Here is a 19,462-nt window from a genome sequence, read left to right on the forward strand (position 1 = left end):
GTGAGGAAACGGATCACATAGAGATATGACGCAATGGGCCTTGAGTGCAACATATTTAGAAGTGCAATTATGATAAAGAGATTTTGTTTCAATCCAGAGTTCTTCAAAGGATTTTATATAAACCGCTGACTGACTCGTGAATAGCACTAACCAAGCAAGAGGTAGTGTTCTGGAGGTAGTGTTCTCTTTTCATATGTAAAATGTTTTATAGTAACAATATATAATATGTTAATTCATGAATAATCAATGGATTCCTCAAGACCATCTCATCGACTAAGGGGCATGGGAGCGTTGAGGTGCCGCGACCCGGTGGCCGTGGTGTTGCCTCAGCGTCTTTGTAGTTCTTCTTAGCCGACGAATTGTGATTTAAAGACCTTTGATAATTTTAAGCATAATACAATACGGTTTTTTATCACTTTACGTTATCTCTAATTGGTTAGAGTTGGCTCCCTGATTTTCACCCCTTCCCCTACAAAAAGTGTATACTAGTTTGAATGTTACAAAATGATGCAGTTTGGAGTTTCGTTTTAGTTCTCTCCAGCCCTTTTTACACTTGTGTTTCTTAACCCCGGACTTTCTCTGACCCAGGACTATCGTTAGTCCCGTACCAATTTTTTCAGCTTTTTACACTGGCCAATTAGTCCCGTACTATCTCTTGCCCGGGGCTAAGGAGAAAACTGACCTTTTTACACTCGTATTTCTTAGCCCCGGACTTTCCAAACCACATGAATATTCATGATTACGCTGTGCACTGTACACGTACACGCACGCACCGGCAGCACTTGATTATCTCGTTTCTGATTGGTCAGTGGGGGTCGGACTTCGTCTCCGTCGCTTAGGATTATTTTTTCGATCTGTTTACACTCACTTACTTGGCACCGCAATTGCGGTGCTAACCCTGCTATTTTGCAGGGCCAGATAGTACCGGACTATCGGTGGGGCTAGCCCATTTTGGCAAAAACGAGTGTAAACAGAAAGTGGGTTAAGGATAGTCCCGTACCAACGGTGGGGCTAAGCCCCCCCCCCCCCCCCCCCCCCCCTTAGCCCCACCGTTGGTACGGGACTAAGCAAAAAATTACAAGTGTAAAAAGCCCTTCCGACGAGCTCTTGCCCATGTCAGTGACGTCAGAATTCAAAGAATTTCTGTTTGCGGCTTCAGTCTACTCTACTATTACGATAAACGTTTTGCCTTATCTCAGTCAACTTTCTTTGAACTTTGTCAGTCAACATCTTGGTGGTTTTTTTCTTTTTTCTCTCCTTGTATCCTTAACGCCACAGTGGAATGTTTTAATTGACGACAAAACGATTATGGACAGTGTTCACTTACTTTGTTTGTTTGCCGGTTTTTTTCTACTGCTCATAACTCCCATTTTAATTTTCTGTTCCTTGTCCTACCCCCCCCCCCCCTTCCCACCAATCGGCCGATGGTCGGATACCAGATCCGCCCACACATGCAACATGTATGCATGAAATGTATTTGTTTATTCAATTCCTTTGTAGCTCAGCATCTATTTGAGCTCATATTATTTTCGTTCACTGCACCCAAACACATGGTACAGGCACTCACGTTTTTTAAACAACGAACTCGTGCAGCCTTTAATTACAGACCCTAACTCACTACTCAAGAAAAAAGAAACTCTGCCCCCGTATTTGATATTGTTCATTATGTAATCTTAAGAAGTGATCACAGATTCAGACGAGGAGGAGGTGTCGCCCTATATTTTAATGATTCTCTCACTTTTAACAAACAGAAATGACGGATACATTGAAGGAACCGAAAATATCTTTGCATAGAGCTTATAAGTAATACCTCAAAAAAAAAATATTTTTATTAGAGTGGCTTATAGACCCCCTAACAGCTCAATAAATATGTTTTAGAAAAAATAGAATATATTCTCAATGAATTGGCTCATGAAAATAAATATGTTTATCTTATGAGTGATTACAGTATTGACATTTTACTAGTACCCTCCAAATCAGATAACAGTTTTAAGATATTGAATACACTGTCCATGTTTATCCTCGCATCAATAAAGCAACCAGAATAGTTAACAACTCTGAAACTCTTATGGATAATGCATTTTCCAATGTCAGTGAGTCAGAAAATTTTGATGGTATTTTATATTTTGGCGTACCTGACAATCTCCCTATTTTTTTTTTATTTCTCAGAAGCTTGATAGTATTAAAAACAAGCACAAACGTGAATATATCAGAAGAGAAACACAACAAAATATTGATGGATTAATCGCTGATTTGGCAGTTGAGTCTTGGGATGATGTTTTCGGTGAATCTGATGTCAACAGTTCGTACGAACTATTTATCAATAAGCTTATCTTATATATATATACATATATATGTATATAACAAGAATACACCCCTTGAACGAATGAAAAAAAAAACAGGAGAAAGCCTTATAGACCATGGATTACCAAGGGCATTTTGCTATCTAAAAAAAATGTATGCAGGAAAGCGTCAGGCACGCGTTCAGATGTTGATTTTAATAGGTATAAAAAGTATAGAAATACATGAACGACTATTATACGACTGTCACGCAAATTTTATCATTCAAAAAATATTGAATGTAGTGGATCCAATACAACCTCAATTTGGAAGGTAATTAAGGATCTTTTGGGAAACAAAAAAAAAAAACACCTGTTCTATGATATTGAAAATGGATGTGAAATTACGAGCCCAAATGTTATTGCTAATTCTTTTAATGAGTACTTTATTGATGTAGGATAAAATTTAGCATCTTCCATAAAAGTAACCGATAGTAATTCTATGTAGCATTTTTCTGAATCACTTGGTATTTCTCTTTTTTTCTCGCCAATTTCATACCATGAAATAGTTGCCATCGTAAAAAGATCTCAAATCCAGTAAGTCTTCGGGCTACGAGGCGGTTTAAGTGTTTATCTTCTTAAACAGATTATTCATTTCATCGCACCTCTCCTAGTACATATATTCAACATTTTTCTCATTTCAGGCAGCTGCCAAAACTCGCAAAAGAAAATCGCAAAAGTGATTCCCATCCATAAAAACGACGATGAAACACAAATAAAGAATGGCCCAATATTCCCTTCTTCCCAACATATCAAAAATTTTATAAAGGCCCTGTCACCACCTTTCCGGGGAAGCCTTGCGTGCGACTTTCAAACAACAATTTTTGCAACCCGGAGGTCCCCACAGATGACACACACATGACAGTAAGCAGCACGTACTAGTATTTCGCCCGTAGTTGTCCGGAGTTGCGCACGCAAGTCCTGTTTACCCGCAGCCAGGTTTGGGCCACACCTTCCCGGGCAAGCTACGCGGGCTTGTTGCGTGTGGGGATTTTCCCTCAAGACAATTTTTCCCTTTTTTTATTGCGGGCGGACAAGGATTTGGGCGAGTTTCGAATGTGTCTTACCTGCTGGACCCGTGCTACTTATACACCTTCTACTTTAATACTCGTATTCCGTGTGACCTGCGTGTCAGGAGTATGTGTGGCGAGTAAGGGCTGACAACTCGGTGAATAGAAGGAATCCCTCTGAAGAAATTTGATTAATGGCAGAAGTCCCACAGAATGTCATTATCTTGGCCGCAGCCGACTCTCAACTACCCAGCAGGAAGGCAGTATCTGACCCTCAGCATGCACTCAATTTGCTCGTATAGCTCGCTTCACGCCCGCAGAACACGCTATTGGCAGTATCGACACCATTCCTTGCCAGTAAAATATCCGTATTATTCTCGTAGAATGCCTGCAGATGACATGCGCTTCCGGCGCATAGACGTAGATCCACGGGCAGCCTACTTACTTCAAGCGGGTCAACTGCCTGTGCTATCTAAGTCGAATTTAAGTTTCGAATTTTACCCGGATGCCTCGATCCAAGTCAAGCTGCTGCTTGTGATCGCGGTCTCCTGCCTTTCTGTTATAACAATGTCTAGAAATGCATAATTCTAACATCAATTCATTGAAATCCCCCTTTTTAATTTTTTTTCTAAATTTCGTTCATCGTATAACGACGTAACACATTCTGAATGAACAATAATCATTTAGATAATTTACAACTGTTATTTTCACGATTTCCTTCTGAACCTCTTTTAAAAATATTATGCTATACGTCTTATACATCGAATACCGTCATGTTCTTAATGCATCAACGTATGTACTTTAAATTTATATTTAAGACAGTACGCTAAGCTTATGCGTCGTGTAATGTTTTTTCTAAATGTACGTACTCTTTTGTTATGCGTGATTTGAAAAAAAGGCAGAAATAAAACGAAACCAAACCAAACACAGATTTCATGGGACAGCATATCGTTTTACAAATTCCTCGAAGGATGTAATTTGGCAACTGAAAATTCCGAAATTCATTGCGCATCCATGAGAAAGTTTGAGTTCTCACTTCTTGATTTTAAAGTTTGTAATTTTTGTATTTCGTTGTGTAAATATTGCATGACTGTACGTTTAGTATTGCTGTGGTTTCTATTTTTCTTCATATTGGTAGTCAAATAAATTCTATATATTAATGTGTATATATATATATATATATATATATGCATTCATTTGGTTATAATATCATTGTTGTTGTTATTATTGATATCATAATTATTGTTATTATCACACACAAAAAAGATTGAAGCGAAACTATTTTCTGCAAGGAGAATCAACCGCATCAACTTAATAGATTGACATTTCTTCGAACAAATTCATTACACTATAGTGCTAGCCGAGAAGTACGCATCCTACCGGTATTTGATAAGATACAACGCACTATTTTAATACACAGTCCGGAGATAACTTGAGGTGAATTTGTGACTGCTAGCAAGTACAAAGGGAAAAGATACTTTGTGCGAATGGGTTATTCAGACAGTGAATTGCAAGTACCAGACAATTGTAGATAATAATTTCGATCCCTTTAAAGGGATTCTGGGTTTGCTTGCTGCACAGGACATACATATTGGTCAAGGAACTTCAAATAAAGGTCAAGCTGCTGGATATTGATGTTGCACTGGACACTACGCACGATGTTCTCCCTAAAGCCCAGGTATAGAAATTAGTTACCTAGCAACGTTTGGGGTAATGATAATAGACAGCAATGAACGCATACGTGGAAACGCTAAGCCTGGCCACCTTTGATACTGATCCGATATAATAGCACTATTGTTGTGATATACATTTATGTTAATCCTCTTTCTGCGTCAATACCGTCCTCGAACACCTTTTGGCTGGTCGTTTGGATTAGGTAAGATGACTTTAACAAAAATGCATCCGAAAATACTGACATCATTTTACGTTTGCACACGGTTGACCACCCTTCAAAACCAAGAGTCCTTATCTTTAAAGAACATTTCTCTTTTCATTTCACTATCTTTATATCGCTACTGTTTCCTCTGTATACTCCGACTCATTCATGGATGGAAGACTCTAATCAGCCATGGGTCATTTTTCTTTGTGCCTTTTTTTTTTCAAAAAAGATCCGCCCTTGTTAAATTTTACAACATATACACTACGAATCAAATGATGAAGTCAAACGTTATGTTGTTCATACTTAATATAACTTCACCAGATTTCACTTTTAAATTTCCGTTTGATTTAATTTGGTACACAAATGGAATAGTGCAGAACAGACGTGGACTGATTTCACTCACTACATTATTGATGATATAGCTCTCTCTAGATTTCCAGCTATCTAGAGAACAGTGATCCATAAACTGTATCTACTTATGAAGTGTGTACTTGTTCCCCACCAACCCCCCCCCCCCCTTATTGTTTGGGTGTGTGTGTTTTTTTTTTCTTTATTTCCTTCGGGGAAGTGAATGAATGGGGTTATCGGAGTCAGTGGGAAAATGTATGCGTTTAATGCGTGCGGGTCCTCGGGTCTTTCATGGAGTTTCAGATCCCTCGGGATTGTATCACATTATCACGCCATTAAGTTCAAGTTGACGTTTATTCCGTCTGTAGCAATTGCTCCGTGTTTCCTCGGATTCTGTCGTGTCTGCCGTGTTAATCACTGTGAATTAATGTTTAAACCTGCGTTTTTCTTCTCTGTGTTTATCATATTTCCGATGCTTCGACATGTTCAAGTATGTTTGTTTTATATACAAAATGAGATTTTACAACAGGCTGGCGATAATCATATCTACAGAAGGACTAAATTCAAACATGTCCCTGGCTCTTAACATAACTACCCTTTTATCCTGAAACAAAGCAAATCAAAACTGACCACTTTATATTTTCATCTTCTTCTTGAAAATTCAACCCCATGACAGACTTTCACCAAACTGGGCAGTGTCATCCTTTGGTGTTATCAGGTTATAACATAATTTATATAGACATACATTTGTAAAGATACCGGACACCATATCCCACCTTGGTTTTTCACCAAACCAAGTGCATTACCACAAGGATGGCAGTGCATGTTATACAAGGACTCCAGTAACCCCTATTCCCATTTCCAGAAATAAATGCTTTCAACATGGAAATACACTGCGTAAATGTGCTAATGAGTGCACTTTCAAGTTTTTAATAGTACATCTTATAGTTGCGCAGGGATCAATAGGAGGCAATATTTGTATTCAAATTGTATATTTTAGTTAACTGCATAGTCAAATATTCTATTAAAATGCAACAAATTTGTGCCAGTTTGATTGAATTTGCATATGGACAGCATGTCCTCAGTGAAGCCGTCAAAGCTACCCACCCCTACCCCCAAGTTTGCCATGTTCTGAGGTAGTTGTTTGCAAGAATGCATGAAAGGTGAACTTGCAATGCTCAGGTGAGCTGGAAATTAAGAAATGGTAGCCCTCCAAAGTTGGATTACCTTTTTTTATACGCTCTCTATGAATATCCATATTTTTTATTCTTCTCTTGCTAAAACATGTTATGTAAACTTTCAATATAAAATCCTCGTGTCGTCATGTCATCACATATCTTTCTTCGTCTCCAATTTACATCTTTATCATTTTTTTTATTTCATTAAGATCATCATATCGTGTTTATAACCTTCATTTGGCATCTTTATTTTAATCATGATCATAATACTGACTAGTGATCTTCATTAAAATTTACATACTCATCTGCGTCATCGTGTGTGATCCACATGTAGACCGTTGTAGACATTATGAACATTAAATTTAAAACGCAAAACAAATCTATGTACTTTTTAATGGGTATCGTCCAGGCAATGAAAGGTTTAATTAATCCTTATGAACTTGTTTGCCCATTTGCGAATTTGAATACTTGGAGAGAGCTGGCGACAGGAGGAAAAGAAGTTGAATAACCACTGCCGAAAATGTCTATGTGAGAATTCAATGATTTGGAATGCGCAAATGTGAAATCGAATCTAAATTTGAATAACCTTCTTCGTGCCTGCTCAGCAAATTTGACGAAAATGAAAGCTTCTCATATGAAATTGAATGACAAACCGATGAAATTGGCTGGGAAAACATATAAAATGAATTTCATCGAAAATCCATGAATGAATGAAAAAATGAAGGAATGGCAATCAAGGCACAGTACAGTATGTCCCAAAAAAAAATTACAACGGGGCCCTCCGCAATGATATCTTTAAAAATAGTGAATTAATCTAAATACAAATTTAGGGTATGAAACTATAACTCATTGCCCACATCTTACAGAAAACCCCATTCGATTTGCTTCAGTGGTAAAAGAGAAATACGGAATTTTGTAGGGGATGTCGGGAATCTCTTCTGTCCAAATTCTGTCTATTATTCACACACAAGAGCATTGAATTGCTAAAATTGGAAGTATTAGACTCATTACATGCTTTACAACAATCCACATTTCTCTCTGACCGCTTAACCAAATTGAATGGGGTTTTCTGCAAAATAGAGCTAAGATGATATATTTTAAAACCCTGAAGTAGCACTTAGACAGGTTGATCATATTAGGTGTTATCAATTCGAAAATATGCTTGTAATTTTTGGGGCGACTTGCTGCAGTATGTCCCCCCAAAAATTACAATCAGAGTTCCGCATTGATAATGTCAAATATGATCAAATTTTTTTGATGCTACTTCAGGGTCTTAAAATATAACATTTTAGCTCTATTTTGCAGAAATCCCCATTCGATTTGGTTGAGTGGTCACAGAGAAATGTGGATTGTTGTAAAGCATGTCATGAATCGGATTCTTCCGAGTTTAGCACTTCGATGATCTTGTGTGTGAATAATAGAACTTGGACAGAAGAGATTCCCGACATCCTCTACAAAATTCCGCATTTCTCTTTTACTACTGAAGCAAATCGAATGGGGTTTTCTGTAAGATGTGGGCAATGAGTTATAGTTTCATACCCTGAATTTGTATTTAGATTGATTCACTGTTTTTAAAAAATATCATTGCGGAGGGCCCCGTTGTATTTTGGGGGGGACATACTGTATATGCACATTATCATACCCTCAAATTTGAGAAAGCTTACGTATAATGCTAAAATATAAACCAACAATATGCGCTTATTTGAGGAATTAAAAAACAGCATGACTATGAAATCTCTTACGGTTGTTCGCATGGGCAAATCACAGTGTTCTCATAAAGTATATTCTAAATATTTTTATGTAAGATGCACACACACACAAATACACACGCACACATATTGATTGGAAATTCCATGTGCTAGGAAATATCATCATATAAATTGAGCCTTAGAACTGGGGTAATCATTTGGTCTTCGATCCACATGATTGTGTTTCAGAAACGAGATAGCTCTTTTAATAGCTCTATTATGAACTTTACCCGACACTAATTATACCTTATCATAGTGACATTATCCAATAGTCTTATATCATTCTGACTTTTATCACTTAGCACAGATTGCTGAACCGAAATAATTATAAGACACCAGATAATCGTGTAATAATTGCTTTAAAAAAGACATTTAAGCAAGCCTTCGAATGATCTATGGAAATCGCTTACGTCACGTAACCCGTCTGCGACTTCAGCGGCGAGTCAACAAGAGCGTAGGAATTTCATGAAGAAAACTTACGCGAGTTCAGTGATAACAAAATGATCGTACTTCAGATTGATGCTCATTAAAAGAAATAAAGTTGATTAAGTATTCTTTCTAATAGTTAGCCCCATAGCAAATAGATAAGACACTCAAGCCCGACATCCAAGTCTCTATTTGTGTGGCTGACAGATCTATCGTACAAACTGTAGTAGAGATCTGAAGCTCTGTATCTCCTTTTGATTTAATGACACTGCTTAAAGGGCAATAGCTGAGACCTACAAAACAAAGATTTGGTTGTTTACTTTGTATGGTAAATGTGCAGATAACATCGAAACATTTGCACAATATCTACAGTAGACGTACGCCGTTATCATTACCTTTACACTATATGTTACGATTATATGTTTTTGCGCCTGTTATCAATCTGATCGAAGTTACCGTTATTTCTATATTTATGCGTATGGCGTTGTTTAAGAGAGTCCAAAATCATGTATATGAAGGCATTACTTTGCCCAAAAGAGAGAGGTTTTTTAAATACATTTTCCATACGGGGAGGAATTAGCTGATATAATAAATCTGAATATGAATCGTAGGTGTTAACAAATTATACATGTACTTCCATATATATACAAAAGAAAATTAATTAAAAATCTCAGGAAAGTAATTTCACTTTTCGGCTCCATCATGCTTTGAAGGATTTTCACCATCATCATGCTTTCTCATGAGTTTACCGAAGTGAGAAGGTAAAATATCATTCAATATGAGGAAAAAGTTACCAGTTTTTAATTTTCGGTCTTTAAAGGCATAATTTACCATTTGCAGATGAAAAAAAAACCCCAGCAATAGTGCTTCAAAATAATTCTAGAATGTGAGTTAGGGATGGAAACAACTACAGTAAAAATTTGTATCGGTAAAATTGATGTAAAGCATTGTCAAATATACAAAATGTGAACAATAGTTAGAATAAAAATGTTTCCAGACTAAACCGTCTACAGTTACGGTTTATTGAGAAAAATACAGATATCTCCTTATATTCTAGGCTTTATCGCGAAAATGTTATATGATAGGATGTTTTTGGTACAAGACATATGCATTGAATGTCGTATCTTGATTTTTTTTTAATCACTGTTCCCAAAGGTAAATACGACCTTTAACCATGCGTTTCTGGCATCATTTTACAACATGTTCATTGAAGGTTTTTATAAAATGGGTTCAAGAATGTAGCCAATTGGAAGCGCTGAAATGAGTCACGTGTGCGCTCATGATTTTCTTACTAACATGCACAGTTGTTATAAGTGCGTCGCGCGCTACTATACGCGCTGTCAATCTTGTAAACAACTTCTAGTTCGGGCTGCCAGCCGGCCTTTCTTGTGCATAGCATGTGGCGATGGCGTACGTATAGGAGTTCCTACTCTTATACGTACTTATGTGTGCGGGATTTCCGAGTGCGACGTGCGTAAATGTTTGGGACGAACATCTTCGGACATCTTGACTTTTGAGCGAGTGCTACATGTAGCTGACTGGTATTGACCCACAAAGGTACATGAAAAATTCTGTTAGTTTTCGACCCACTTTATAAATCAAATAATACACAGGTTTAAGCTCGTGACGTTAGTGGAGATGCAGCTCACTCTCGGGTATTTACAATGTAGTGCATGTTTCACAATTATACTGTATAATATTGACTGGCCCTGGGGAAGGTACCAGAAAATATTGTCCACACTGAAAGCATTGCCCGAGTCGAAGACGAGGGCAATATGTTTTCAGTGCGGGCAATATTTATCTGGTACCTCCCGAAAGAAAGGCCAGTCAATATCATTATTATTACCTATCCTCTAGATATATTAAGAAAATATGTGAATACGGCTACTGTAAAACATGATATATTCGCGGCACGAAATTTTCGCGAATTGGAGCCGACGGCCTTTTTCGTGGCAAGAAATTGCGTCTTGCCTCTTGCGTTCAATGCATATAGTGTAGATAAGAAATTTCGCGTGCATTTTAATTTCGCGAATCTTGGCGCTCGCGAAATTCGCGAAATTAAAATGCACGCGAACATTTCTCGTTTTACAATATACACTATGATACAGATCAAGCCACATTTGACTACCTGTAGACCATCAACATGTTGAATAATTGCAAAATTGTTCATCAGTGTATATCATTCAACTCCAACTTCAAAGATATGTAGTTGTAACAGGCAAACTTCAAACATCTGAACGCTCTTACACGTTATTTTCACTTGTAAAACTGATGGTCACTGTGCAATTACTGAGCACAAATGGACTAGTCATTGTTAGTTTGCAGGCACAAAACCTTGTTGGTAGTAGAGGAGTCTGCGCCAAGACTACTATATGCACCACTTCGGCACTGTCCCATAGGCCCTGTGTTGTAGCTTCTCCCAAGAGGCTGCAGTGCAGTGGTGCGTGCATTAGTCTTGGCACATGCAGACTCCTAATACGACCAACAAGGGTTTGTGCCTGTTTGACGCCTATAGTGCTGCTGTAAGTGGTCGAACTTGTATGAGTTGATTTATCAGCGTTCTTCTGCGGTGCGTGTAACTGACACCGTGGACGTCCTGGAATGGTTTCTTTTAGTGGTCGATCGGAATGTCTACGTTTGTAAAGCAGGGAGGTGGGGAGAGAGATTCCACTCTTTCTCTTCCCACCTCCCCAAACCGGAAGATTGCACTGTTTGCTCATATTGTTTTGTGTACGGTACGGTGTGTGTAACCAGGGAGGTGGAAAGTATGGAGGTAGCTCCATGGTGTAACCGACACGCAGCGACGTGGCGAAACGAATATTAACTGCTGACCTCTAACCCTGCAAAATAACATCGAGCTACTTATATAATATTGACTGGCCCTGAGGGAGGTACCAGAAAATATTGCCCAAACTGAAAGCATATTGCCCGAGTCGAAGACGAGGGCAATATGTTTTCAGTGCGAGCAATATTTATCTGGTACCTCCCGAAAGAAAGGCCAGTCAATATCATAATTATTACCTATCCCCCTAGGTAAATTAAGAAAAAAAAATTTAAATACGGCTATACACTATACATGATACAGATTAAGCCACATTTGACTACCTGTAGACCATCAACATGTTGAATAATTGCAAAATTGTTCACCAATGTATATCATTCAACTCCAACTTCAAAGATACATATAGTTATAACAGGCAAACTTCAAACTTCTGAACGTTCTTACACTTTATTTTTACTTCTCTGTTAAAAGTTTGAGAGTTGTAAAACTGATGGTCACTGTGCAATTACTGATCACAAATGGACTAGTCATTGCCTAGTGCTGCTGTAAGTGGTCGCCCTTGTATGAGTTGATTTATCAGCGTTCTTCTGCGGTGCGTGTAACTGACACCCTGGACGTCCTGGAATGTTTTCTTTTCGTGGTCGGAGAGAGATTCCACTCTTTTTTCTTTTCTTTTTTCCTGTCGGGTCACCGGATACATTTTTTCCTTTTTATTGGATGTAAACCAACAGGTAAACAACATAAACTCTTTCTCTTCCCACCTCCCCAAACCGGAAGATTGCACTGTTTGCACATACTGTTACTGTTACGCAGCGACGCGTCGCGATGTGGCGAAAAGCATATTGACTGCTGACCTTTAACCCTGCAAAATAACAACTCCTGACCTTTAACCCTGCAAAATAACAACCGGAATTGCCTCGCAAAACTCCCTCGTATAGGTAATAATATATAGTAGCTCCATGAAAATAACAACTGCTGATCTTTAACCCTGCAAAATAACAACTGGAATTGCCTTGCAAAACTACCTTGTATAGGTAATAATTGTAAATACCCTCGAGTGCGCTACATCTCGACTAACGCAATCTCACCTGTGTATTATTTGTATAACATTTCATAGGTATAAATGAAGTTGTCATAACAGACATTAAAAAAGAATATACAGTCGATTGGAATTACGAAACATAATTAGGTTGGTTAAAAGAATGATGAGATGTATACGTTGACATGTTTTCTGTGTGTGTGTGTGTGTGTGTGTGTGTGTGTGTTTTGTACATGAATGCACGATAAAGATCTCCCGGAATAAATGTCGGTATTTGCCTTTTTGCTATGAATGTATGAATGTCGGCAGTTATATTGACTATTACGAATCAAACACAACTTTGCTTTAATTCATCAAAGTTGCGTTTGATGTTTACGTACGAAATCAAATGGAGTATTTCAGCAACGCAAAGTTGCGTGTGATGTGAGAGACTTGCGTCTGATTTTCTTTTTTAATGGCAACGGGGCCCGAGTGAGCTAATAAACCACACAACAACAAAACTCCAAGAAGTAATGTTACGTGAAAGGACATGTGACGTAAATTGGACCTTGAAACTGGAGTAATTTATTGCTGTTCGATCCTTTTATTTTGCCATACACATGTTTTCGGAACGCATGACTCAGAGTTCTCTCGCATGAACTTTACCCGACAAGGCAAGGAGGGAGTACCACCCTTGTCAGTTATCATACAAAATTTGTCACAGACCGCCACATGGACATCCTTAGTGTTGCAAGTTCTGATGCTGGCATTATCTCAAGTTCTTCCATTCTACTTCTCTTTCTCTCCAACTGCAGCGTAGGTGGAAACGTGTAAAATGGGTTTAACGGAATCCTTGCTCCGTATGGTGATCAACAACCACCTTCATCCGTATGGATTTCTAATCGGTAAGCATGTTTTTCTTCTAAGTACATCCCTATTTCCTTGTATGGTATCTTGTTAGGCTTAGACCCTCTGGCTCGTAGAGGCTTACATTTGTTGCTGTTTTTTTTTTGATCCTCGTTCCAGGGACTTCATTCATTTTTATATCTTTAAAAATTCTTAAACAGAGAAATCTATAAGAACATGATGGATACAGGCATAAACAAATTGATGCTTGCAAGCATATTAAGGCATGATCTTAGACTCATTGTTCCGTTGAAGGAAAGAAGAAAAGATGAAGAAACAAACTTGATCTCATAAGCTAATTATGACAGTTTGAACAAAATGTGATTGTCTACTTCTTGTGGAATTTCAAGTGCTTAAAGGACCAATGTAATGCAACAATTTGGCTCTTGTGAAAATCCGGAAGAAAATACACACAGTATCGATGTTTAGGCTTTCTGATGCAAGACCTTGATATTCTGCCAGTATTATGAAATGCCCCGCCAACAACTACAAGACCCGGGTCTGGTATTGTTCCTTCAGACGTCTCTAACAATTATCGGATATCTACACAAGTCCCAATTAAGTTAAATCCCAGGCAGAATGATTATCAGAAACGTCGTGAGATTACGACAAATAATCTTATTAATTTGCAGAATAGTTTAAAAGATATTGATTGGTCTCTTGTCTACAATAGTATACCGATCTTGAATTGCCTTATGAATATTTCAAGGAAACTATCACTTTTAAAATTGATGAACACATTCCCTTTTGTACGAGGAAAAGTAGTTGTAAAAGAACTCCAAGACTCCCGTAGATACCCAATCTCTGTTAATATCGATTAATAGAAGAAATAATTTGTTTAATATGTAGATATATGTATATATATATATATATATATATATATGTAGAGATACATACATTATAATGTCTCCTACATTTTATAAGAGACAATCAGAGTTACCTGGATACACTGTAGTGTGTTTTTTACATTCAGAGTGGTAAAATGGAACATGTTCAGCAGATTACTTCATGTCTGTTGTACCGGTAAAGTGTAAACAATGCAATCCTACAATTCTCTAACATGCAAGTAAGAAAAGAAGCATTGTATATACGTTTGTATCATAAAGCCTTACAAGTCAGTGCAGAATCATTTGATCGTTGCTTATCCCGTTTTAGTTTAAAGGTAGTAATGTGCTGATAAACGTACATGTAAATTGGAAGTACAATTCCGAGTGACATGAGCTATCAAAAATGGTTGATACGCTGGAGTTTTGATTGGTTAATTGCACAAAGTTTGTCGAAGATTGAAAGTGGCATATGGATTTTTCGTACTGCTCAACAGAGAAGGATTAATTCGAATTTGTCGATCGTTATGTCCGTTTCTCATGCCAAAGAAACTATGTGAACCGTGTATAATCAAATGAAGTGTTATTGAATCGATCTGATAGCATATGCTGCGTGTACATGTGTATATACACAGATCACAAATGGTGAACACACAAGAGTTCAACTGCAAGTGTAAACTATTATTTGATATGTGATATGTAGCGTGATGTGCATTTACTTGCAGTCGAAATATTTCCTGTCATTCACTAATTCTGAAGTCATCCTTAGTGCAAAATGGCGCAAGACAACCCCCTCCCAAAGGCGCTATCAGTGGAAAATGACATGGACGGGTCACCACATGAAAGTTTGGCAGTCTCAAGTGAAAAGCCACCCGTTCCGCGTCAGTCGTCCAGAGATCGCAAACCTACTTAAAAATAGCTTACCTTCAAGATGAGGGACTAGCAAAGAAGGAAAGAAAGTTCTTCAAATGCTATGGCGTATTGAAACTCAAGGTAAAGAGGGCCAGAGAAGCAGTAAAGAAGAAAACTAAGGAAGAATCGATGGATGACATTGTCATATCTTTGGAAGCAGCTGAACGTGAGATGGTCGAACTGTTCAATGAAATACACAGCATTAGAATGCCACCAAGGAAAGTAAAGTAACGAATGGACAGAGCGAGTGCCATAGTGAGAAGTTCAATAAACGCACTAGAGGAACTGCGAGGTTGGCTTGATGGGCCCTTTGACCCTGACGATCGAAATCAGATTGCAAAGGAACTCTTAAGAAACGACTACGCAATCTCTGTGTACAGTCCCCATGCTTCAAAGAGCAAGGAAGGCGAGACATGTGTAACCACGGCGAGTGACAAACTCAGAATGGAAGCAAGTTTGGCTGCAAAGATGGTAGAAATCGAACAAACTTCTGAGATAGAAGCCCAGCATGCGGAAGTTAAACGGATGGAACAAGAACAGATGCCGAGGTGATACAGGGCACAGCTTAAAGTGTAATGCAAAGAAGATAAAAATAATGCAAGTCAAGCCCTAACAGACCAGTCCGATGAAACCATTGAAGGAAGTTCGATTGAAGAAACTTACACATCGATAGGTCATGACAAGCAACAGAGAAAGTCGCCCTTTCAAAGGAATGAACAACCTCGCATGAATGAATCAACAGTCAGACAATCTGGGGCACTACACCGAAAGGAAGATGTCAAGGAGAACGCTCAAGTACTGGCAGATGGACTTCAGAGAAGCAGACTGCCTGTGCCAATCCTGATAGTCTTCAGCGGAAACCCTTTGGAGTTCCCTGATTTCGAGAGAAGCTTCACGACTCTCATCGAAAATCGAGGCATGCCACCTGAAGAAAAGTTATACTACTTGAAACAATACGTCCCCGGGCCTCCTAAGGAAGCGATATCTGGCATTTTCTTCGGCACTACCAACGATGCACATGATGGGGCCTGGAAAACACCGCGGTCGAGGTAGAGATCAGCTGACGAAATGGCCAAAGATCAGTCCCAAAGATGCGCCAGCTCTTACAAAATTTGCAGATCTTCTCACCAGTTGCCGTGATGCAATGGCATATGTCAAAGGACTTGAAGTGCTAAACGATTGCCTAGCTCATCTCAAAGTGGAATCGTGTTGTGACTGAGGCCCTTGAAGGATACGAGAATTATCCCACTTTCGCAGAGTTCACAATATTCGTCTCAAAGGAAGCACGCATAGCGAACAATCCGATTTCCTCATTGAGCGCATTAAGGAGTCAGGAAGGAATCTTCAAAGGGAGGATCAAGAGCCAAGGATAGAGGAGAAGTCAAAAGGGACAAAGGTTCAGTGTTTGCCACCAAGGGTCGTGAAAGGAGCAAAATCCCTGCGTCCACGGAAGCAAAGGACAAGCAGAGTGGAGTTTCTTCTACATTCCAGTTGGGGAGTAAAGAACCAATGAAGAAGAAAGCTCCAAAGTCCTGCAGTTTGTGTTCCGCTATAGACCACCTGTTGGAAAAGTGTTCGCAATGACGCATCCTGACGCATCCTGATTTCTAGAGAGGAATTCTACGTCGACGACGGCGTAGTAAGTGTACTGTCTACTAAGGAAGCGACCAATTTGGCCAGAGAAGTCAAGAAAGCTCTGTCTCAAAGGTGGTCTTTGCCTTCACAAATTTGTCTCTAATGACAAGGCAGTGACAGAGAGTCTGCCAGAGTCAGAGCGCGCCAGCGAGGTCAAACACTCGAACCTCGACTTTGCAGAACCCATAGAGCGCGCCCTAGGAATCATGTGGAACATCACGGCAGATGTCTTCTTCTTCCAGATCACTCTCAAAGATCAACCAACGACTCGACGTGGAATTCTCTCTACGATGGAATATCTGTATGATCTCTTGGGACTTGTGGCTCCTGTAATACTGAACGGAAAGAGAATTCTTCAGATGTGTCGACGGGGAGTTGGTTGGGATGACACCTTGCCAGACAATTTGAAACCAGCATGGAAGCAATGGTGCAAAGAACTCCCACTCCTGCAGGAACTCAAGATTCCCAGGTGCCACCATCCCTTGAACTTTGGTGAACCGGTGATTGGGCAACCTCACCACTTCTTAGACGCCTGCATGTTGGGCTATGGCCAGTGCTCATATGTGCGGCTCGTCAATCAAGAAGGAAGGGTCCACTGCACTCTGATCTTTGCAAAGTCGAGAGTGGCTCCTACCAAAGTGATCACTGTACCGAGGTTGGAGTTAATAGCAGCAATGGTATTGGCAAAGGTTGGTGCAATGCTGAGAGAGGGACCTGGAGTACCAGGAGGTCGAGGAGTTTTATTGGACAGACTCACAAATGGTGCTCAGCTGTATCAACAATGAAGCTGCAAAAAGAGTGTAGCAGATCAGGGAAAGAACCTCTCCAGACCAGTGGCACTACATAAGTACGGAAAAGAACCCTGCTGACTATGCATCAAGGAGGACTCGCAGCAGACCAGATACGGAATGTCCGATGGTTTCAAGGTCCAAGCTTCCTGTGGGAAACGAACCTCGAGGTGGAGGACATCACCTGTGACCTGAAGGTTGGAGATCCAGAGGTCAAAGCAATCAACCTGACAGCAATGTCAATTCCTGAACCGTTGGATTTGTTGCAGCGGTTTGCGAGGATCTCCGCGTGGTCTATGATAATCAGAGTGCTGGCCAGATTGAGGATGGCGATGAAAGGTAACCGAGGGTCGTTGGTGCAAGAAAGAAAGGATGCTGAAATACTCATACTACAAATGACTCCAAGGAAGGCTGTTCGTGACGAGTTTCAGCAGCTGACTCGCGGCAAACAGTTGAAGAGTAGTAGCCGGATCCATGACCTTGATCCATGTGTGTATGAAACAGGAATGCTGCGTGTAGGTGGCAGACGTAAGACTTAAAGCAGACGAAGGTACAGCTCATCCCATAATCCTGCCAAAACACAGACCAGTCAATCGAGCCAGTGTACGGCATTTCCCCCAGAAGGTCCAGCATCAAGGTAGAGGAATCACCCAGAACGAGGTCCGGTCCAATAGTTATTGGATTGTAAATGGATCCAAGGTGGTTATCGATCTGGAGAGAAACTGTGTGCCATGCAGACGACTACGCCGACCTGGAGAAGAGCAGAAAATGGCAAACTTACCAGAAGATCGCACGGAGACCGACACCCCCCTTTCACTAACGTTGGCATGGATTGCTTTGGCCCATTCACTGTCAAGAGAGGGCGTTCAGAAATCAACGGTATGGCTTGATTTTCACGTGCTGCTGTACCAGGGGTTCCACATCGAGATGCTGGATGATATGTCCACTGACTCATTCATCAATGCTCTACGTTGCTTCATTGCCATCAGGGGAGCAGTGCGTCAAATCAGCGATCAAGGTACAAACTTTGTTGGAGCGAGAAACGAATTCCAAGCCGGTTTGAACGAATTGGACAACAAGAAAATCAAAATGTATCTCGCAGACCGTCAATGCGATTTCCTCTTCAGTGTTCCCCAATCTAGTCATGCAGGCAGGGTATGGGAGAGGCAGATTCGTACGATCAGAAGCATTCTGAGAGCCACAATAGACATGTGCTCCGGACGAGTCACTGACTCCGCCCTGCTCACGTTTCTCTACGAGTCAAGGGCCATTGTCAATAACCGCCCCGTACGACGGTCAACATGAATGACTCGAGAGCAGATGCACCACTGACGCCGAACCACTTGCTTATCATGAAAGGGTAGGTTCCACTGCCACCGCCTGGCAAATTCTCGGCAGTTGATATATACACCAAGAAGACTTGGAGAAGAGTGCAGTCACTGGACCAAGCTACGCCGGAACTTGCAAGTCGGAGACATCGTCCTGGTTATAGACCACGAAACGCCTCGTATGCAGTAACCACTTGCGATGGTTACATCGGCAAATCCCGATGATGACGGTCTAGTGAGGCAGGTGCAGGTGCGAGTGGGAACAAAGAATCTCGACAAAATGGGTCGTCCAGTCGGGAAGTTGTCGGAATTTAGGAGACCCTTACAGAAGCTGATTCTTC

The 19,462-nt window shown here is 40.0% G+C and overlaps 1 protein-coding gene across 1 annotated transcript; it reads left to right on the top strand.

Moving 5' to 3' along the window:
• The first annotated feature begins 17,876 nt into the window (after positions 1-17,876).
• Positions 17,877-19,098, top strand: LOC139738921 (uncharacterized). The gene is made up of 2 exons (XM_071649545.1): positions 17,877-18,046; positions 18,378-19,098. The coding sequence occupies exons 1-2, from the start codon at positions 17,877-17,879 to the stop codon at positions 19,096-19,098; spliced, it is 891 nt and encodes a 296-aa protein (XP_071505646.1).
• Positions 19,099-19,462: the final 364 nt, after the last annotated feature.

The sequence above is a fragment of the Diadema antillarum genome, unplaced genomic scaffold (genome assembly GCF_040938485.1).
Source record: "Diadema antillarum isolate AM-2024a unplaced genomic scaffold, OU_Dant_1.0 seq00000774_RagTag, whole genome shotgun sequence".
NCBI classification, from domain to species: Eukaryota; Metazoa; Echinodermata; class Echinoidea; order Diadematoida; family Diadematidae; genus Diadema; species Diadema antillarum.